Source organism: Syngnathus scovelli, chromosome 22, assembly GCF_024217435.2.
Source record: "Syngnathus scovelli strain Florida chromosome 22, RoL_Ssco_1.2, whole genome shotgun sequence".
Lineage (NCBI taxonomy): Eukaryota > Metazoa > Chordata > Actinopteri > Syngnathiformes > Syngnathidae > Syngnathus > Syngnathus scovelli.
The window spans coordinates 1415316-1437368 of NC_090868.1; the positions used below are offsets into that span (position 1 = coordinate 1415316).

The following is a 22053-nucleotide window of genomic DNA, read 5'->3' on the forward strand; positions in this document are numbered from 1 at the left end:
AGGCGGAACGCTCATGTCCAAATACAGTCAGTTTCCTTTTTTTTTTTTTTTTCCCCACACAAAGCCAAACTATTTCTCTGCCGCCCACGTCATTTTTTTTCGTTACGCTCTATCAAGCAATTAAAAGTGATGAAAAATAGTTTGGGAACAAATCCAGCAAGAGAAAACTTCTCTCACTCAATCCGGTTTTTACCTGAGTCGCGGTCTTTCACATCCAGCCCGCTGCCTATTCCGGCCCCGATGGAGCTCATAATCTTGTCGATCTGAGCAAACAAGACAGAGACCATTCTCAAGTCAAAACAAATAGTCGCAATGTTAGCAATAAGCTGCAAGCACGTGTGGCTTCCTAATTGAGCGAGGAGCGACTCTAAAAATGCACCTTCTTCTCCCCGGTTGGTCGCCGAGCCCAGCGTGGCTCCCAGCTTTTTTCTTATCTCGCCCTCCCGCCGTTCGCAATTACGGCGCAAAGGTCGTCTTAATTGCCGGGAACTACGCTAAATTCTAGATGCTAATTCGGGGCTAATGATGGCGCGGCACAAAGGTGGAATTGGTTCTGCACCATCTAATGATGTCATCGTCGCTATTCTGAGGATGGTGACATTCAAATCTCAGACAATTAAAAACTTCTGGAAAGTCTGTCCCAATACTTTTGGGTGACAAAGATGACGGTATCCCATCAATTAATTCGTACCTCCTCCCACTCGGCAGTAAACGAGGGTGTTCTTTCCAGTTTTCCTGCCGGAGTGGTTCCGTCGCCACCTGCACCCAAACTCCCTGAGTCTTGGCCCCGGGATCCGGACTCCCAAATGTTTTCCTCCTGGACCAAAACCAAAACAAAATCTGATATTAAGTCCTCCTCAGCAGTAGTTTGCGCTCTAGAAATATTTTGTTGTTGTTATTGCGTGAAGAGGAAGTTCACCTGTATGGGCGACACGGCGACTAGATTTGAGTCGGACTTGGACAGAGACTTGGAAAGCTGCAGGTCCAGCACAGGGCGGGGCATGGACCTCATCCTGCCCAGAGTGCAGGCCCTCTCCTCGTAGCCAGGGCCTTTGGGCACGCTCCCTCCTTCGCACTCGGCGACCTTGCCGTTGGTCCCTCGTTGCAAGTCAACTCGTCGCTCCAGGTCCTGGTTGACTCTCGTGTGGAATACGGTCCGATAGACCACCTGGGGCTTCTGAGCTGCCGATGCGTCCGCGTCCTTCGCGTCGGGCGGCTGCAGGCTCGTCGAGGCGTGCTTGCGAGGTTTGGGGCTGTAGAGGTGGTACGGCGTCTCCGGGGTCTCGCAGGCCGGGGAGGACCCGTGGAGGAGGCCCGCGAACTCCTCCGGGATGCGACTCTTTCGCCGATCTTCTAGCGGCGGGTCGCGATGATAAGGCCCGTCGTCTGCAGAGAAAACAAGATCTCCTGACTCCGTTTCATGCATGACTGTTTGAATCCAACGCGTCTGAAGTGGGGCATGTATGCGTGAATTCATCATCAGAGAAGACGCTGGGGAATTTTCCGACGGGGGGGTATAGAGCTACGTTAGCTAGCGTCGTGCCGGCGTCTGTGTTGTGCAGCATTCAAGATGGCAGCGAAAACCAAACATTGTGGTTTGAAAACACATTGTGTGTTTACACCAAATATCGCCATAACAACCAGACAGCAGGTGCTCAGAACGACGTACGTAGCGGCATCATTAAAGTTTAGCTGCGCGTCGTGCGCCTTCGCTTCAACAGGTGAGCGGCACGGTCGCCACGGCAACAGAGTCGCAGCAGCAGCACCATTAGCGCCTTTAGCTTTCAGCCGGGCAAGAGAAGGAGCGGGACGGAATTTAAAAAAAGGAAAGAAAGACAGTTCCGCTGACGACAATCAAATCAGCAGGGGCGACAAAGTGTGTTCTCAACGAGTGTGTCGCAGACGAAAAGTGGCTTACCTTTAAGTAGACCTTGCCGAGTGCACTTAAGAAAGCTAGCGCGCGAAGAAACGCTACCTCTGCCTCACTTTTTTTTTCCCCCAAACATTGACGACCAACACATATACGTACAAGTGTACACAGGTCATGGCATGTGAGCCGCCGGCTGAACAAACAACCACCGATATGCACGTGCTCGACAAGTTTAGACACCGCAATAATAAACGTGAGTAACTCGGGACCTCATTTTCGTAATTATGAAACAAAAGATCGTCAGTTCTCCGAAAGAGGCAATTTATTCTCACTTTTAGCCCGTTATATAACCTCTGTCCTGTATATTGTACGTCAGACAACTGACAGGAAGTGATGCGAGCAAGAGAGCACAGGTGGCGCTAATTGACACCAACAATGAGAATCCACTTCATTTAGAAGTCCCAGTGGACCTAGAAGGACACCAGGGGGTACACACCTAAATAGAACACAGTTGTAATTTATTCACCGTCGACCTTGAGAAGGAAGGCTCTTGATGCATAATTAGGTCGGCGTCCATAAATAAAGGCGTACAAATAAATGCATCAACGCAGTGGAGGTTGTACAAATCTCAGATAGGGACGTCTTGGTGGTGGCTGAATGTTATTAAAAGTAATAACTCGGCTGCCAGTCAGCACCGGAGATGAAATACAGAGGCCTATTTCCTTGGAGATGCCGCGCGGGAAGTCATTATGCTAGGCCTCAGGTGCTACGCTCGCGCTAGGCTAACAAGTTGCAACCTCTCAAGACAATTGTTGCTGTTTTTGGAGGATTCTGGCTGACTCAGTTAGCTTTGGGGGGGGGGGTTATGTCACGAGTGGGTGTGGCCAAGATGCTTTGAAACACAAAAAACACGACAAATGCAAAATTTAGTCGACAAGTTAAGTATACCGCCATGCAAAAACAAACGGTGAAGCTAATCGTTAGCTAATTGTTAGGCAGCTAACGTTGTGTTCAAGTGCAAGTATAACATTTTTGCTCCTTCTGTGCACTTTGAGGGATTTGCAAGCGTCTGTGTCGGAGATTAGCGTCACAGGCGCCGAGATTTGTGCTAGGGCAGCGACGGGCGCGTTTGACAAAACTGCGAGCCTCATTTGGAAATCTCCGGGCTGTGAGTCACCGAGGTGGCACGTACATTCCAAGTAAGCCGCTTCCAAAACACAATAAATCACTTTAATGACGCGTTTTTGTTGTGCTTGAGGGGCTGCTGTCGATGCATCCTGAGAGAAGGTTGCGCCTCCCTGACATACAACAATCTCAAAGCAAACTACTTCCTCGACAACAACTATAGTACTACTTTCCTATTAGCCAGGCTGATGTTATGCATGGTGGTGGTGGTGGGGGGGGGGATTACCCCTCCTCCCCCATCCTAGGGGTCGGCTGCTGCCTCCGTGATGGATTTGCTGCTGCTTCTAAATCCGCCGCCCACTCACGTTGGGAGATTTGTTGCGTAAACGTTTGGCTGCAGAGGAATATCGGGGAGCGCTAAAGTAGCTCCACCTTCCGGAAAAACCTCATTGGGCAACATTTGGCAGTGCGTCCCCTCTTCCTTTCACCCACTCCTTTGCCGCACTGGCATTCTTTGAATCTTGTCTCACTTCTCCGCTGTACCCACGTACGTACGCCGCTCGCTTCTCAAGCCACGTGTTGCTACGGCAACAACACAATAGGCCTTATGAAGCTAATAAGCAGAGAGGGAGTGAGTTGAAACACGCTAGGGTTGAATAAAAATAAAAAGAGAGAGAAACTAGCCAGGAAATTGGAAAAAAAAATAATAATGTGGTCGCACGTTAAAATTATTTGAACCAATCAGAAGAAAATCTGGTGTTGACCCGGAGTCCGTCCCCCGGGGACTTCTCGCGCGCTATTAAAAACTCTCAAAGAGAACCGTGTGATCAATACGGCTCATTGTGACAGCTCTTTATGTTCAAGGAAAAATAATGAGCAAAAATAGCACGCCGGATGATGGACGCCATTGTTACACTCCCGCTTTAAGGACATGAAAGTCTCATAAGACCTTCTGAACCGCACAAACACACAAGCGTCTTTATGCATCCGTCCATCAAACGCTACGGCCGCCATGACAACAAGAATCCTGGTTGCCGCGGCAACGCAAGCGCAGGTCAGCATGGAGGGAAAACAGGCACGTAGGAGGAAAAAGGCAAACTCACTCATACATCCATTTATGGGCCTACCTGCCGGGGTACGCTCGTCGTTGGACCCGTCGTTGGAGTCCCGGTCCTGGCTGGGGCTGAGCGGGGGGCTGGCTGGGGGGCTGGTGCTGAAGCTGGCGTAGCCCAGGGACGAACTGACCTCGCTGGGCTCGCAGCTGTGGTTGACGGGCCGCTGGACGTCCAGCGAGGACGACAGCGACGTGCGCTGTTTGGGCTGAAAGGAGACACATCATTACCAAACACGTGTGTGTCTGTCTGTGTCAAGTGTGTGTGTGTGTGTGTGTGCAGCGTTAATGAATCCCACTTTAATCCGCCGCAACGTGTTCATTAGCCAGCCGCCAGTTCAGGTTGTCACCACTAAAGCTGGACCTGCAGCGTGCCTGCTAATGAGCATCACAAAGTGCTGACTAAGACATTTGGGGAAGTGGTGCATGGTGACACTCTGGAGGCCAGTGTTGCCGTAAAAGGCGCTCAGCTGATGAAGGGGAGAAGTTAAACACACACACACACACACACACACACACAGCTAAGTGATTAATGATGTTGAGTCGTGAGCTGTGATCGCACATGTTGCTCATTTGGTGCCGCTACAATTTCCAGCCTGAATATCGGCGAACTTTTATTTCCCGGTGCTAAAATATTTAAAAGCGGCAACGAAATAATCTCGCAAATGAAACACACGGACGACAAATGAACGCATCGACGGCCGTGTTGTTCATCCTGTAATTAGACTCCTGAAATCAAAACTTGATAACCGAAATTTGTTTTGGGCTTACAGTTCGGTTTACTTGCATTAAAAATAAATCAATGGGAAGCTTAAAGGCTCTGCTTGCTGGAAGCGACAACAGAGAAACAAACACAAGCGAGCACAAAGTGTGTGTTTGTGTGTTTGTGTGTGTGTCGTCAGGTGTCCCAGCTGCATGTAGGTGGATGCTGTGATGTTCAATAATGCAGCCGTCGCTTCGACAATCATTACTCTCCGCTTGCGTACCTGTGGGCGGATGACTCTTTCGATGTTCTTCAGGGCTGTGTCAGGGGAGGGGGGCGAGCAGTCTGGAGTGGGGCCCGTGGAGTGGTTGCCATGGTCACCGCCCCCCCTCTGGCTGGCTCCATGGGACAAGTGACCTTGCGGAGGGAAGAAGAGATGCTTTTTGGAGTTTTTTTATTTTTATGTGTATGCGTTTGTGAGGTCTGCATTGGGCGACAAGTCAAACGGAAAAATTAACCATCATTTCACAAATGACTTATTTCCCAAGTGTGCTTGGGGTGTGGCTTGGAGGTTTTTGAGGGGGCTCGTGAGAAGAAAGCGCTGACGTGGCCTAAATTTGCTACGGGAGGAGACAAAAGCGTTTATCTTCATCAACAAACACGTGCGTCCCGAAAATAGGCGCACATCACATAAATAGCAAGTGGCGACGAGGAAGCGATGGGGGATGAGTAGACCCATCCCGTAGCTTCCACGATATGTCGATTCCGAGCTGATGTCAATTAATCAATGACATCAATATTTTTCAGCAGAGTACAGAAGTCTGCAAAAGATTTTTTACACCATAGAAATATTGGCGGCGGAAAAAAAATCACGTTCTATGGCATGAAAGAAGCATGAATTCTGTTTCTTGTCATGGAACGGCTGCTCCATATACAGCAAGAAAATGAAGCGGAAGTCAAAAGGGGGATGAGATAAGAAAGCTTGCGTGATTGACAGCCGCCATGTGGATTCCGATAATGACACGGGGTTGTTTTGAGGCATAGACACTGCAAAAAAAAAAAAAAAAAAAAACCGACACATCCCTCCCAGCCCGGTGCAGAAGCTGCTAAAAAAATGAAGACTGAAGCAAAAATTGCAAAGTAGCAGCTTGGTGAAATATTCATCAAGGCACGGGTGGCAAAGCAACACTCGTTTCGCCAGTCAAATATTAAATTCAATATAAAGTGGACGCAGATGGAGTATATTATATTTTACATAATTCCTCATTTTCTGTCAGGTTTTACCGCCTGGAGGAGCCGGTCGATTTCAAAACACGACTAAATAGCTATCAGCACTTTTTGCAGCTCAACTCCCTCCCCCCCCTCCACGCGCTTCTGGACCGAATGACATCCGTGTCCAATTAGGCTGACGAGTAAACGCACATCCGGAAAAGTTAAGCCCCTGGAAAAAGTCGCTCAGCGAGAAGCCAGCGAGGCTTAAGGCTCACTTTGCTGCATTTGGCGAGGATTTCAAAAGCACAGTCCAACATGACATGATTACATTACATTTGTCAATGGACTTGCAGTTGCCATGGAAACATTCAGGTGATGAACCAGGCGGGTGACACCGTTGCCAAGGCAACGAGCCTAAGGGTGAGTCGTCAAATAAGGTTCTTTTCAGATATCTGTACTTTTTTTTTCCTGCCGATAGCAACGAGCTACGTTGAAGTGAGTTGAGTTTTATTTAGACAAAAGGAGTGCTTTGATGTTAGCTTACCGTTACGGGGCGAGGCGTCGGGACGCTGGCCCACGTCCAGCGAGCAGGGCTTGCGCGTGACGGCGGTGGTCACCAACTCGTAGGGGTTGTCCTCGTCCTCGGGCGGGAACACGTCCAGCGACGGCGAGGCCGGCGACTCCCCCGAACGCTTGTGATCCTTGGGAGAGGCAAAAGCGCTAATCACATGACACAGCAGAGGGGAAAAATTAAATAAGGAAGTCGCTAAGAATGTGAAGAATGCGCTCCAGAAAAGGAGAAGATAAAAGAAGCCTTTTGTGCACATGGCAAGCTAACAGTTGGGAAAAGATGAGTGCAACTTTGGAAGCACCACTTCCTCTCTTTGGGAGGCTGCGCGCAAATAGGCGACCTCATTTGTTTCCATTTTGAGATACTTCACTCAAAGCTGAATTAAATATTTCTGTCAAACCTGGATTTGAAAAATTAGCTGAACATGGGAATAAAAACACCCCATTTCCTATTGGCTATTTTTTGGGATGCGTGTGAATCGTCTCAGCCTCGTGAGATGTCTTGAAAGTATGTTTTCTTTTTGCATCACAGGTTGCTCCCAAAAGGAAGGCCGCTCGGAGCGATGCCTCTTATCTCCGAGGCGGACGCGTTTCGGCAAACAGCGAGAACGCCGCCCGTCCCGAGACACAACAAGAAGTCTCTTTGCCCAAACACGGACGGCCGCTCCGTCATCGTTTCACAGGTGTCGCCTCGCCGCGACCCTGCCTTGATTGAATTCTCCGCCGGCGCTGCCCGACGCATTCTTCTCCATTATCGCGCCCTGGCCCCCTGAGCTCATTGAAAAACTATTAGAGGCACCCTCGCCCGTGTGCACTGGGCCATCCATCAATATGGACTCAATCATCTGAGAGTGACAGGCGGACTGAAGAAACACCCAACTCCATCAGCGCTCCATTAGCGACCAGTGGCGAATGCAGGTAAGTGAAACACCAAGCAAAAAACAAAAAGGATTTGAACGACAACGTACACCATCACAATCGACTATTCCATCAATTATCGCATCGATTAATCGTCATGATATCGTGGGAAGTGTCGATTTTCCTGAATGGAAAGCCACACTACATTACCCACAGTGCACTGGGCCCACTCTAAAAAAACCCAGCATGGACTCAATCATGTAAGACAAGTGAACAAATTTACAAGGCCAAATAAAACACACAAGAACTCAAAGCATAACGGCATAACTTACGAGGTTCACGCCGCGTCCCGAGGAGAAAAGCAGGAAGCGTAAAAAACCAGGAAGTGGGAGTATGGCGCTGGGATTTCCTCTCAAAAGCTCGGGCAGGAAGTAAAGGACAGCGACGGAAAGTTTGAGCACTTCCCGACTGGGCGGCCAGCGTCGGTTTGGATGAAGATGAGCTGCCCGGGGGCGCCAGCGGGAGGAGGAGGAGGCGCTCGGCGATTCAAAGTCATTCATTAGCCGCCACCCCTCCTCACCCTCTCCCCTCCTCTTCCCCACCCGAGCCGAGAGATAGCAGACAGAGCAACTTGTGTCCGAGTTGCACAGGAAGCCGGCGGACAAACAAGAAGCCTCATCTGGACGCTAATGAGGCGCGCGCATGCGGATGGCGCACGAACGCCGATTAAAGGAGGCCGGCATGTGTGTGTGTGTGCGACATACACTGCTCTAAACACACACTTTGTGCATTTCTTGACGCCACGTCTAAGCCCGGCCGTACCAAGTGCAGAGGCCATCAGATATGAATGGAGCCTGTAATCTGCTGGCATTTCCTTCAGTGGAGACGCCACACGGGACAATGGAGCTCCTCATCCAGACCACAAGACCGGCGCCAATCATCAGCAAAAAAGAAATCTTCCTTGCATTTTTTATATGGTGTGAGGATGCACCTGTTTTCACCGAAAACGTGGATCCGGATGCAATCATTTTCAACGAAATCTCAAGATGCCGTTCCATCATGCTCGAAGATTAAAAAGTCAAGACGAGAGGAGGTAAAATAAATTCTCGGAAGCTTTCGGGCCATATTGGGACGTATAATTTATATTCTCTAGGAAACTGATGAAATACAATAACGACTCCTTTCTAGCATTCCCAAGGTAACGGTGCAAAAAAAAAAAAAAAAAAAACTGCAGTCAGTATGATCGCATTGCAGTTGTTCACAACTGCCAAGCATCATCATCAAGATGATTTGTTGGTTTACCTGCGACAGGTTGGAGAAGCCCAGGTTGTGGCAGCCGTTGCAGGGGGTCAACGCCTCCCAGAATCCAGCGGGGCCACAACTCCTCTCGTCTCGCTCGTCGTCGTCCTCGGGGGTTGCGGCGAGGGGCGGGCTCGGATGCTGCGGGTTGCAAATCAAGATCAGAATTCAGCTCTTGAATCCAGAATACTTTAACCACAAGAAATTTGGTAGACTTGTCAATCATGAGTAGACCCACAAAAAAGTCTCAAGCACTTACGCCCGAAAAGACACAGGAAGTGTTTCGAGGATTTATTTCATATTCCTAGCCGTTTCTAATATTTTGCCCAAGATGGGCAAAATATTCCAGACAGCTTCGACTATGACGCAGCTCAAACGGCAAGAACATATTGTGACACCGACATCGCCCTAACAGCGAGTGTGCTCTTATTTTGGCGCAGTGTCCTTTCCCGGGGGTCCTCTTGGGGCTCAGATGCGCCAAGACCTCTGCGACACAATTGACTGTCATTGACTGCAGCCACATTCCATAGGTCACGTATAATAAAAAAATAACACGGCGCGCAAAACAGCTGCCATGGCAACGTCCCTGCACTGCGTGTTGTAATACAGTGGGCATGTTTTATTCATGACAGTCGCCTGGTGGCGGCGGAGGCCACCCGTCGACACGCTCGCCTGGAGGAGCTCCAACACTCGCACACATGAGGAGATGATTAAGTGACTGAAGCAGCATGTGTGTGTGTTATTTGGCGCTTTCAACTGCACTGAGCTGTCTGATAGTGCCCCCTGTTGGTAAAATTGAACAAGTACAAGCCAAGTGTAAAAACACTTCACAATTTGGAAAGCCAGTTGACTAGTTTAATGATAATATAAAATAAAAAATAGGCTAACAAGAATTAGCATGGATGAATGATAAACACTGTAGTCCTTCATGAACACCAGATTTCTGTACAAGTCTGATTCAATGTCATTTTTAATTATGCGCATAGTAATGAGTTTTACCTGGCCAGCGCGGGTCAGGGTGCAGTCAGGCGCGTCTGCTCGCTCTTCGTCCGACAGACGCCCGCTGCCAAAGCTGTCCATGGAGTGCGAGGAGATGGTGTGGCACAGCTCCTCGAAAGAGAAGTCGCGGCACCTTTTGATCTCGTGTAGCAGCTTGGATAGTTCGCTGGTCACTGCATCGTCTAAAAAAAGACAGAGGTGCAATTTCTTTTTTGGGTTGGAAGAAGGTCAAGCTCTTTTTCTTTTGCAATGATGACGCGTTTGCCATTCGGCAGGTAATGAGCCAATTAGGCTGACATCATGTCGTGTCACATCCCGACTCCAGGGGGCAGCAGCGGATTGGAAAACAGTCAGTGCTCGCTAACATGTAGCGTGAAGCCTACTCACTCTTGTGCCCGAGGTAGGGCGAGGCCGAGGGCGAGGAGATGGAGGTTCGCGGCGCCGGGACGGGACACTTGCGGACGGGCTCCTCCTCCATGCTACGGCGCTCCGTCTCCTGCGTCACATATTCTGCACACGCAGGACAAGACGAGAAGGATGAGGATGAGACTCCATTGAGGAGGCTTGATTGCGGCCAGTCAATGGGCAATCTATTGCCGGCGTTCTCCGACAGGAAATGGCGTGCAGCTGATCTTTTCACTCGCTCGCAGCTGTGCCTTCAAATCACACATTCACACAAGGAACTGCACACTGGGCTCCATTTTGAGGCCTTTTCCCAAACAACAGCCAAATGGCAGCAGATTCAATGGAGCGTGTTACCAAAATAAAGAAGAGTGGCCCGCCTTGTGCACGTGCAAGCACAAAATGGGCACGCACGCTTTTGTACTAAAATGTGGCAGATGGTATAAACAGTGGAGCGTGTTGCGAAAAGAAAATAAGATGGGCCAAAAAGCTCTGATGGTGCAAGCCAATGGTGTGTGTGTGTGTGTGTGCAAGTGGGTGTGTGCGGGCGGCGCACCCTGGATAAGAGCGGTGATCTGCTGAGATTTCACCGCAGGGTGTTCTTTGAGGATGTCCAAAGCTGTTCTTCCCTGGCTGTCTCTCAGATTTGTGTCGATCCCTGAAACAAACACAAATAGAAAATAGAGTCAATCAGGGTCCTCAAACTGAGGCACGAGGGCCAGCATGAGAATAAAGAATATAACACATTTTTAGTCGTGCTTTCATCCACATTGGCTTGCACATATATGACAATGACTGGCCTGTTGCCCGGCAACACAATGTCGATCATCCCGGAGGAAACAGGAAGTGCAAAGGGGGGAGCGCCATCATCAAAGCCACGACTTTCAATACTGAACGACTCCGTTCGGAACTTTTTGGGATCCCACCTGAGTCGAGCAGAAGGCGAACGACGTCCGTCTTGCCGAAGAGGGCGGCCTCGTGGAGGGCGCTGCCGTTCTCCGTCTGAAAAAGAGAGTTGATGAGAATAGACTGGGAAGAAAAATGAAAAAAAAAATCATTTCATGGTTTCCTACACACCCTTAAGAACCAAATGGGAAGCCCATCAGAACCCTGAAGAAAGCCTCATCAGGAAAAGGCCAAGTAAAACGACTTACGGGATTTTCTCTTACTCCGAACCCAAACCGAACTGAAGCGCTGCAGCTCCACATGCAAGTGAAGTGAACATCGGAAGTGATCCACTTCACCCCCCCCTTCCATTTATGCAGGAGAACTTCCCTTCCCCTTTCCCATGGCGACACCGCCAAGAGGAAACCAGGAAAGGCGACTCTCGCTCTTCAACAGTTTCCGCCAATTGAAAGGCGGCAACTGCTGAGTTCATTGGGAGGTGTGTGCGTGTGTGCGCTACCTGCCCACCCGTGAGTGGTGCCCCCACCCGCCAGCACACCCACTGAGCCACCAAACAGGGGTTTCCCCTCGTTAATATGCACGAGCCAGAGTGAGGAAGAGGCGAGAGAGAAAGTGACTCGTGTGCTGCTGCCATCAATTATTCATGCACACTCAAGCACGTAGACCTTTATGGCTTGACTCCAATTACTGACCCATACACACACACACACACACACACACTGACTTCCCACCAGTGACAATTTATGCGGTTACATCATACCGACCTGCATTTGAGAAGCAAAACTTACGCATAAGTTACAGGCCACAGTCACCATTGGCTCTAAATATGAATATAATAATGCATAGTTAATATATTGGAGAATCTTAAAAAAAAAATACACAATGGTGCGGCTAAAGGTTAGCATCCTTCTGGTGGTATTTAAATAAAGGTGCATGTAGATGCACAATATGAAAATGCCGCCAGGCGTATAATAAAAAAATATTTCTGCTCAGCTCGTGAAATTGTTGACACCAATGTGGAATGCCACCTGGTGGAAGTTTTGCACATGCAAAACTTTTATCAATAAGCACAAATTGTCTAATATATTTTACCTTCTATTTAAGTATGAAAATCATTATTTTTCTCTATTGTTTTTTAGATGGTCAAGGTCCGGCTTTGCGTCAAACTGTTTTAGAGCGAGGGAAGCACTATGAAACGTGGAAGCAATATGAAACGTGACGCGCCTCAGGAGCTTCACGTCCTTTGACACACAATCCGTTATGTAATAATAACAACAGACTTGAGGGGGAGGGGCAAAAAAAAGAACAACATTTTCCGCCTGCTCTAATTAATTGGCGTAAGAACATGCCATCTGCCTGCCGCTGTTCTTAAGCACCTTCCTCCTCAAAGAAATTGCTTCTCCCGCAAGCCGAAATGGCGAAATGGGTCTTACCACGCAGTTGACGTCCATGCCGGCCTCCAGCAGCGTTTGCGCCGTGCTGCGGTGTCCGTTACGCGCGGCCAGGTGGAGTGGCGTGTGGTGCCGCCCGCGCACCACCATCAAGTTGGGGTGAGCGCTCACCAGCATGCACACCACCTGCGTGCACATCAAACTTTTGACCTGGCGCCGTTACGTGTGCTAGCGTAACAGCTGCAAGCTAGGTGGGTCAAAATTCCTCTGACCTGTAGGCGTCCATAGAGCGCCGCCAGGTCCAAGGGGGTCTCCTGCCGGCTGTTCCTCATGGTGGGGTCCGTCAGCTCCTGGAGCAGCACCGACACCACCTCCGAGTGTCCGTACTGCGCCGCGCAGTGCAGCGCCGTCTCCCGCTCGTGGTTCTGAAGCGGAAGCGGGGGGGAAGTCAAAAATGTGGAACAAAGCAAAGAAACCATGTTGGACAAGGAGGAAGTGGTTAATTGATCCGAGATGCGGTTTGGAACAGAATCTATCTACCACAGATGGGCATGTTTGCATTTCTCATGGCATTTTGAACTCGGCTGGGTTGTTTTGCGTTCCCTCCGGGGCTCAGAATTCCAGCCCGGCTCGGGCTTGGAGGGGGCAGAAGCGGTAGAGTGAAGAAAATGCGGGGGATTAAAGCTCCAGAACGGCGTTAAAAATTGATCGGCTGCCAGCCATACAGTAGACATGTGATGTACATATTAATGTCGGGCCCTCAGGGGTGTTTTGACTGACACCGCCACCGCGGTGTTAAGTGGATTTGTGGCTCGGTTGCAGCGGTGCACTGGGAACTCGAATTTACCAATATTCAAGAGGATGAAATCACGCACTGCCTCGTATGGAACCTTCCGGTTTTTTTTGTAATATCCAAATCAAAACTCCTTCAAGTGGCCAATACAGCACGCTTATCTCCTTCGCCGCGCCCGATAATGGGCCGACTAATGGAGTCACAGTGTCGTTATTGCTTCTAAATACAGCGCATCCATAATGTTTTTTTTTCGCTTTTCTCGTCATCGCTGTCTCACGTAATGCACTCCTAATTATATTGGTTTGTGGCGCAGGCCGCACACCGGTATGGTGCGCTTCGTGATGGATGACGCCCGTCTTCGCCGCCGCTCCATTACGCTTTGATGAAAGGCGCTATGTCACAGCGGAGGTATTAAAACCGTATAACGCTACGTAAACACTGATGAATCGACACTGGGTGCTACCACTTGAACAAACGGGGAAGGGGTGGGGGGGTCATCCTGGGCAGCAAAAATGTGGGGAAATTTGGGGCTCATTTAGCAGAATAGCTTATTGCTAGCAAACAATTAAAAATGTTACAGACGAGTTACCACATAGTATATATTCTTTATCCTCCGGAAAGACAAACTAATATTACAGCAGATACAGGGCCATTTGGCAGCCAGGCAGGAAGTTATTTGTGGAAACGCACATTTGTCTCTTTTCCCGGCCGACGGGAAACCGGGTCGAGCGGCGCTACCGCAGCGTGCGCTCTCGTCCTCCTAATCTGGCTAATTACGCCTCGCTTTTCCACCTTTATCCGGATCATCTGCTAGCAAGTGGGGGGGGGGGAGGCGGCTGAAGGACAAGGAGGGAGGAAAATTCCAGGCCTCTTGTTTGGTGGGAAAGAAAACATTGGGGTTAGCCTCTCAGGCCACGCGAGTAGGGACAAAAGTCTTCAGTGTTCCTAATAAATCGGCGCTTCCTCACATGCACCATAAACAAAAATAGCTGCGGCTGTGAACCGGCGGGAGCAATTAGGCGCTAAATGGCGAGCCGGCTGGGGTTTACCGCCGCCTCCTAAAATCAACTCACCTCCAATAATCCTGCAGCGCCGCTATCCATCACATCCCTTTACCGCGCCGGTGACCTTTTGCGCTTATTACGGCCATCTCAGGCATTCCCGGGTCACCCCCCCCCCCTTTCCCAAATGCGTGCGTGTTGACTGAGGACGAGAAAATACGAGGGCAAAATACAGCGCGTCGTAAACCCCCCCTCCAAACGGCACATCGGTTTTGTTTGAGAATTTACAGCCTGGGAAGAAGTGGAAGGGCAAAAAAAACAACTTATGGGACACGACATTAGGGACAATCAAATCCAATTTTTGCAATCAGCGGCGCTCACCTGCTGGTTGACTTGGCAGGGCGAAAGCCCGTGTCGTATGAGGATGCGCACGATGTCCACGTCACCCCGCCAGGCGGCCAAGTGCAGCGGGACGCAGCCCTTGCTGTCGGCCACGTTGGCCGAGGCCTCGAACTGGAGCAGCTTCAGCACCACCTCCCTGCAGAAGACAAAGTTTGTCACGTTTCCACGTCAGCGCCACTCGAAAATGCCCGATAAGAGCGGCAGGGCTATTTAACCATAAACAGTCGGCGTTCCCCAACAGGAAGTCCCCAGCCGAGGCGGCTCATTTGCATTCCAAATGTCAGCGGGGGAAGCAGAGCGGAGAGGAGGCGACGACTAACGAGCTGCTAATTTCAATCATTCGGAACGACGCTCCCACCGCGGAGACTCCCGCCAAAAAAAAAAAATCTAAATAACTAAATGAATAATATTTCCACTTTTCTTTTGCCCCTTTCTGGTCGGCTGATCCGCAGCAGGAAATCCACATAATTGCCCCCAAAACACGTCGCTAATCCCCCGTTATGGTGCGCTGGCTCGCCGGCTAATCCGCACCGCCGCGACAGCGTGTTGTTTGGAGGGATGCTACGTTAGCCGCTTTCAATTAGCAACATTTGGCTTGAAAGCAGCTAATTACTCAGAAGCACCCTGGAGAACTATTTTGAAAATCCAGGCCCCCAAAGCTAGTTTTACTTGGCAACGAGGTAGGCTAACACAAGTAGACCCGCAAAAATAGTCTCAAGAAGCCAAAAAGGTGCCATTTAGGGTCAAAGCAAACCATTTTCCAAAGATAGACGTTATCCGACAACTTTTGCATTGCGACCAATCTCAATTTTCACTCAAGTGCAAGAGCAGCCAAAGTTTATTCGAAGGACGCCTGGTATGAGCGATGGCTGAGAATGTTTACTTGTGAGCGGAATGCAAATGCTGCCCTTTCCTTCTTGCTTCCTATCAATCAGGTAGCGCAGCTCGAGGCGGAACTAATTGTTCCCTGCTTATGTTTCCGCGCACGTCACGACGCACACAAAGTCGGTGTGTGTGTGTGTTAAGCGGTACCTGTGTCCGTTGAGCGAGGCGTGATGCAGCGGCGTGTATCCCGAGCTGTCCGTGCAGTTGACGTTGAGGCCCTTCCAGATGCTGCGGACACACAAACGCATCATTTGAAGAATGGAAGGGAAAAATTGGCACATGTGCGTAGAAACGGAGCAACTTTTTGCTGAGCCGGCATAAACTCAGCGTGTCCCCCCCCGCTCTTCTCATTAAGACATAAAACTCTCTGGCTGGAACGAAATGTTCTTCTTTGGACTCCTGCGAGGGCCAAAAGATGAATTCCAGCTAAATCGCAGGTGAAACAAACAACGCTAACGTGTTTTGGACGACACGCTGAGGTGAGCTGACCTCAATGTAATTTGTTGTTGGCGCTATTAATCAGGGCGGCGACGGAAGTAGCCCCACGGCAACGTGCCAAAACGTCCCGCTCCCATAATGCACCTCGACAACTTCACTTAACTAATTAATCAATCGGAGGGAAAGCAGTTGGAATATTGCCACTCGCCGCAATGGCCGACAGCATCAGATGAGAAACTTCCATCAATTGATCTGTGGGGGGGAACGTGTTCGTGTTTGTCTATCCGTGCCGGCGACGTATCGTGACAGGCGGAGTAAATTAAACGCTCTTGCACAGGAAGCGCCGGACGCTTTGTACGTGCTGTCAGCCTCCTCGAGAAAAACCAAAACGAAGAGCAGGTTGACGGGGGGATTTAGCCACAGATAACAGACAGGAAGTGGCCTTGCTTCATTTCCTGTTGTCAGGAGATCTTCATGCACACACGCTCGCTTGTTTTTGACCTGCCAGGTGACAAACACTCGAGTCGGAAGCTGTACTTTGATGTCCGAGCCCGCAAAGCCTTTCAATTCCCATGATGCTTTGGGGCATGAATACCCGACTTTGCAGCCGCTGTTCGCATTTGCATGCGTGTGAAATTCACGCCTGATTGCATAACCAACGAATAGAAAAGTTACTTTAAGGTTAAGTGCGGCCAAACAGTCAACAGACAAAAGTATTGGGACGAGCCTCTATTTTAGGGATGGACCGATTAATCGGCCATTTTTGACAACATAAGAGAGACGTTGAAATAATAGCATCCGCGTGGAGCAAACGTTGACATCAACGTGGGGGACGACTCCTGCCTACGGCACGGCTGTGTTGTTATTTTGAAGCGCTGCTCTGGCGAGCGTTGCACAATGCCTATATAAGGCGTGCGACGGGGGCCTCCGCGCCTTCGCTATCTCCTGCTAACGTAGCAAGCAGGCGCAGATGGTGCGGGTCGCCACGGCAACCGGCCGTCCTGGGATGAATCAGCGACAAATGCTCGGCACCTAAAAGCGGCGACCTTTTGCTGCATCTTCTGGTTTTTGACGAGCCACTATAGGGGCTTTCCGAACACAAGAGGCCCGTATTAAAGAGGCGACCTGTGGCGTTGCAAGTCAACGCCAACTTGTTCTCGACTATAAATACACGACAGGGCAGTGCTATAAAGTCAAGTGCCTGTGGGAGTGGAGGGGGGGGGGGGGGGGTGAGCATAAACAAGGCACGCTCACAACACCCAGCGTGACTTAGGGCCTGCGATGACACGCGGCGGCTCCCGGCACGCATCTGCCAATTGCCGTGACGGCTGCGCCGGCGAGTCGGGAGAGGCGGCGGCACGTTACGCCGTGAATCAAGACATTAGGAGGCCCCCGGCTGGCGATAAATCTCGCTAAGGGGAGACGTGTACGCTCTCTCGCCCTCCCCGGCCCCAAAAAGGTATTTAAGAGACGCAAACTAAACTGAGGCTTCGTGAAAAATGCTCACAGCCTGACGAACGTCCCGGGGGATATATTTCCCCCTTTTGGCCTTGTCACTTCCTGGTTCCCACCACCAGCTTCTCTACGACGTTCCCCCGTGGGCGCTCGCTAGCTCGCTGGCTGCCCTTTCCAATTAACGAGAGAAGGGAGGGAGGGCATGTGGAAGGGGTGAGAGGGGGGAGTGTCGATGCCGAGTCGGGAAGACCGGCAAGGAGCTCAGGCACCGACGGCGTGACTCATGAAAGATGCAGGGACATATGGATGCTAGCCCCCGCGCCATCGACTATATGACCCACTTCATATGGAGCATGTGATTCAATCCCGCGCTCGCCAGCGAAAGCCGATGTCGAGTCAGCGGGAAGGAGCGTATCGACGCCGGGCGGGAATATGGCGGCTAGGCTCGGGCATATGTTGCCTTCTTGTCGGCGGGATGGAGGCACAGGTGGCGGAGGCGAGCTGCCACGTGGCAAACATGGCCGCTTGTTGACATGAAAGCGCAGCTTTTGAAGCCTGGGAACAAATTGGAATTGAAGTCATCAAAACAAAGCTCAAATATTTAGGAAAAAATATATAGAATAAATTAAAATACATTTGACAAATCTAAAATACAACAAATTGCCAAGTCACCGCCCGAAAAGGCCGAAAGAGGACACGGCCAGCAGCTTTAAGAGCTTTGTGAACTAAGCAAGATTTCAGCCTGCATTGAGCAACAATTTGGAGGAAGCTGCAGTAGAAATGTCCTCCAAAGCATCAAAGATGACTTTTAAGATTTCAGACGCTTTCAAATTCTCTGCGCTGTGTTTGTGTGACAGCGGCAGGATCATTACACAAGCTTTTTGCTCCCATTTCCAGTGTCACCTGCAGGATGTCGGCGACAAGGAGACACAATCTTTTTCACGTCGTCGACAAACTTATTTCACTAACAAAAGACGAAAAGCAATTTTGGGCAAGCGCGACGGCGTCTGCAAAGCCCTGCGGTGAATTCTCTCAAGCTTTCTCCAAAAGCTTTTCCGCTAGCAGCTCCCCCACATACACACACCCAAAAAAACCTCCATGGGAGGTGTGCTTGCACAAAAAAAAATAAAAAAAGAGGGGGGGGTAGTCCCCGCAAGACAACCTGCCCCAATTACATCGCATTAGCTTGCTCACACATGGCGGGCGACAATGCCAACAACAACAAACGTGTTTGACAACCGCCATTTGCATGCAAAATGGGATTTGCACTGCATTGAGGCGGCTGGTGAAGCAGCATGTGGCTCCTTATATGACTTTGGCTAACCAGAGTACACAAATAATCGAATACAAAAAAAAATACACACCTATTCAATAATATATTATAAACCCACCTCAACTAGATTTCAAAATAAAATGCAATGTAAAATAAATGCATCATCTGCTCTGTAGAAATTCACCTTGATTGAAACATTGACCTGTCTTGAGGTCAAGTCTGCTTTTTTTTCAAACGGAGCTCCACAAGGCACCGCCCCTTGCCCCCCCGCACTCTTTCTTCCCTCCTTCCCTCCCTCCCTCAGGGCCAGACGGCCACAAATGGTCTCGCAGTGACTCAGCGGCGATGAAGAAAAGGCCAGAGGGACGGGAAGGCAGAGGGGTCGGCCGATCTAATGAAACAGGAAGTTGCCAGAATGATGAGTCAAGGTGCGTGCTGTAAATCGCGCTTGGCGATGACGCGGGGCCTTCGCAACTGCATCACGCCATCACAGATGACTCCGGCGGTTCACACGTTTACTTTCAAAACGGCAAATTGCTCGGGCTTGAGCTTAACTCGCAAGAAGAAAGGGAGGATGCTGGAAGGACAGGCGACGCACAAAGAGCTGCAAAGTGTGTAGGCTGAAGCCCGCAGGGGTGCTCGGGAATGCTTACTCAAGAGCTCCAGTGTCTCCCCGTTGAGTCAGGAGACGAGCAAGACGGGAAAGTACTGCAGGACAATACGCCGTGTAAATGAATATGCTGCTGACACATGAGACGGGTAGCGGGGTTGCGGAAAGCACGTTTTCCAACTGTAAAAGAAAAGGCTCTGAGGAGCTGAGATAAACAACAAAGCACAGACTCGGGATTACGGCATTTGGACCGCAGCCCGTTCAGGCGGTCTGAATCAAAGAAATTTCAGTCCATAATTTGGATTCATACGGCAGCCCGGCAAACTTTTTGGACCTGACCAAATCTGCAACTCAAGTCTAACCCAGATTCAACAAATATACTACCTCAATGACAAGAGAAAGCCTTCGCGACCCAAAATCAATTTATCATGCCCCTCTCGTCATTTTATCCGATCATTACGATAACATTAGGGCAAATTCGTGATTCTCAGCATTTGCGTGCAGTCGGGCGCATGATTAATGGTCCGTTTTTCATTGAGCAGTTCTGCAGCAGATGAATATTTGATGGCTCGTTTTAAGAAAAGATGAATCGCGCACATATTTCATGTGTCTTGCCGAAGCTAGTTAGAGGATAACTGCACGCTTAACGCCATCAGGCTGTCAAGAAATGTGCTGCACGCCTGTTGAAGTTAGGTTCGCAAATTGTTTATATTCATCGGACAGACGCCTAGACGGGCATGATGTATTGATCTTGGATCATGAAGGTTTTCTACGTCGTGTCACCTAGGTCATGCTGTATCTTCATTAAGTCTGGATGATGGACTTTAGTTGCACATTAATTCAGGGACGACTAGTTTGCTGCCAAAATGGGCTTGCAGTAGGCTGCTCAAACCCATCGCAACGATTCTCCAGTTTTTGAGCAGTCCGATCCAGGGCCTGGAGGATTTCCCTCTCGCTACGATAGCAACTCTGGTTTGCTAGCGCAATCCATCAGGAGGGCCGTGTGGAATGCGTGATGTAAGGCAGGGTCACCGGCCTGCAGATTAGACGGGCTTGACACAGGACGTAAAATATTTCTTCCTGTTATTAGCATTAGTTTAGCTCCGTTTAGCCTTCCCCCACTCTGCAGTGAGTCAAAAGTACAAACACGAGCGAACGGGAGTGTGAGAGCCCGTCTTCTCGGGAGACTCACTTAAAGCTTGTTTGTTTGCAAAAGTGGAGGAGGAGAAGGAGGAGGAGAATGAAGCTAGCGACGCGGGCTTCCCTTGAACGCGACAAGCTAACATCTGCACGCCTCATTTGCAGCCATAGCAGCACATGAATGAGGGGATGCTTGAAAAACAAAAAAAGACCTTACACTACTAAAACAGATTATAAAAACACTTAGCGTCATCCGATGAATCAGTCGGATAGTTGCACACAAACGGTGGAGCAAGGCATGTAGACAAAAACTCGAAAACAAACCCACAGGCGTTCATTCTTTATCGTCTACAAAATGAATAATATACAGCAGCTGACTGAGTTGCAGTAATTTTGTTTTAAAGTACAAAAATATAAAGTGCTCTTATTGAAAAACACAACTTTTTAAACGTAGGCTGAAAAAATCTTCAAAAGGTTCACAGGTCACGTTTGAAGTGACATTTTACATTGTTAACCGCCTCAACTTAGATGCTGATTACTAACTATAAAGCCATTCATCTACTGTGGCCCCTAGTTGAGGGCTTCCAACTCAGCCTGAGGCCCACCCTCCTTGCTTTAATCTCCCTAATCACCTGTCCCCGGTGAGAAGATGCTGCAGGGCGAGGAGGAGGCAACCAATCACCTGAGCGGTCTCTTTGAGGTTCTAGTTCAGGTAGGGTTCATTGTTTTCCAATGGGCATCAAAGTAAGTCTTTTTTATATTATTGCAGGGCTATTGTTCTCACCAAACAAAGCTGGAAAGAAGCCCTCTTTGATTCAAAGGCATAGAACATACCTCAGCAGGTTGGGCAGCGGAATGGAACCGGAGCCCGAGCCCAGCAAGCCCCTCTTGCCGCTCAGCAGCTTCTCCACCACGGCCACGTTCCCGGTGCGGGCGGCCTCCAGCAGCTCCTGCTCCTTCCCCATCCCGGACACGAGTGCTGCACGACGATGTCGGGCCAGCGACGACCGCAATCTTCCATCAATTCAAGCTCCGTGCACGCTCGTTTCACCGCGGGGGCATGCTGCCGGTGCTCCCGCTCGGATGCTGCAGAGAGCTTCCCCCGCCTCCACCACCACCACCTCCACCCCACACGCACACACCACCGTGTTCAGGTACTCCCCGTTCATCCAGGCTTGGAGCTCCGGTACCTCCTCCGGGGAACCCGCCGTGAAGACCTTTGGCTTACCCCGAGCGAGCCTCCACTCTGGTCCCGTTCCTATCCAGCTGATGACAAGCTGGAGGTGAAAGCGTGTACGCCCACCACGGGAAGAGGCTTCCCTGGCCGGTCTTCCTTCCACCGCTCTCGGATGAACCTTCCGCACTGGCCGGTGCCCCTGAGTGCAGATTCATGTCAAGCTCACTTGACGAACCTGCAACTTCTGGTTTCCGCTTTCAAAATAAAACGCTACGCGGATGTGTTGTCACTTTAAACTTTACTACAAAATAAAATAAAGTATACCAACTACGTATATGTTTAATTAAATCATGAAACACAATTGCCACGTTTCTATTTAACCTACGTTTAACTACTAATTCAAATAAAATGGCCACTTTTCAATCCAGTATCA

At 49.9% G+C, this 22053-nt stretch overlaps 1 protein-coding gene across 8 annotated transcripts in view; it reads right to left on the reverse strand.

Annotated features, from left to right (window-relative positions):
- anks1b (ankyrin repeat and sterile alpha motif domain containing 1B) overlaps window positions 1-22053 on the reverse strand; it is a 34722-nt gene that overhangs the window by 12390 nt on the left and 279 nt on the right. For 5 of the 8 annotated variants that reach the window (XM_049760728.1, XM_049760727.1, XM_049760725.1 and 2 more), the window contains exons 2-17: window positions 21278-21819; window positions 15675-15755; window positions 14622-14778; window positions 12719-12871; window positions 12489-12632; window positions 11076-11151; window positions 10706-10807; window positions 10135-10257; window positions 9748-9929; window positions 8752-8889; window positions 6566-6722; window positions 5093-5226; window positions 4123-4315; window positions 920-1386; window positions 692-817; window positions 194-263 (exon numbers count right to left, since the gene is read on the reverse strand). In XM_049760728.1, the coding sequence (XP_049616685.1) occupies window positions 194-263; window positions 692-817; window positions 920-1386; window positions 4123-4315; window positions 5093-5226; window positions 6566-6722; window positions 8752-8889; window positions 9748-9929; window positions 10135-10257; window positions 10706-10807; window positions 11076-11151; window positions 12489-12632; window positions 12719-12871; window positions 14622-14778; window positions 15675-15755; window positions 21278-21408 (2434 nt within the window). In that variant the 5' untranslated portion in view covers window positions 21409-21819. Of the gene's footprint in view, window positions 1-193; window positions 264-691; window positions 818-919; window positions 1387-4122; window positions 4316-5092; window positions 5227-6565; window positions 6723-7781; window positions 8025-8751; window positions 8890-9747; window positions 9930-10134; window positions 10258-10705; window positions 10808-11075; window positions 11152-11303; window positions 11373-11843; window positions 11876-12488; window positions 12633-12718; window positions 12872-14621; window positions 14779-15674; window positions 15756-21277; window positions 21820-22053 lie in introns of those variants that run through there. The other 3 variants (XM_049760729.2, XM_049760730.2, XM_049760731.2) reach the window with 3 other exon arrangements.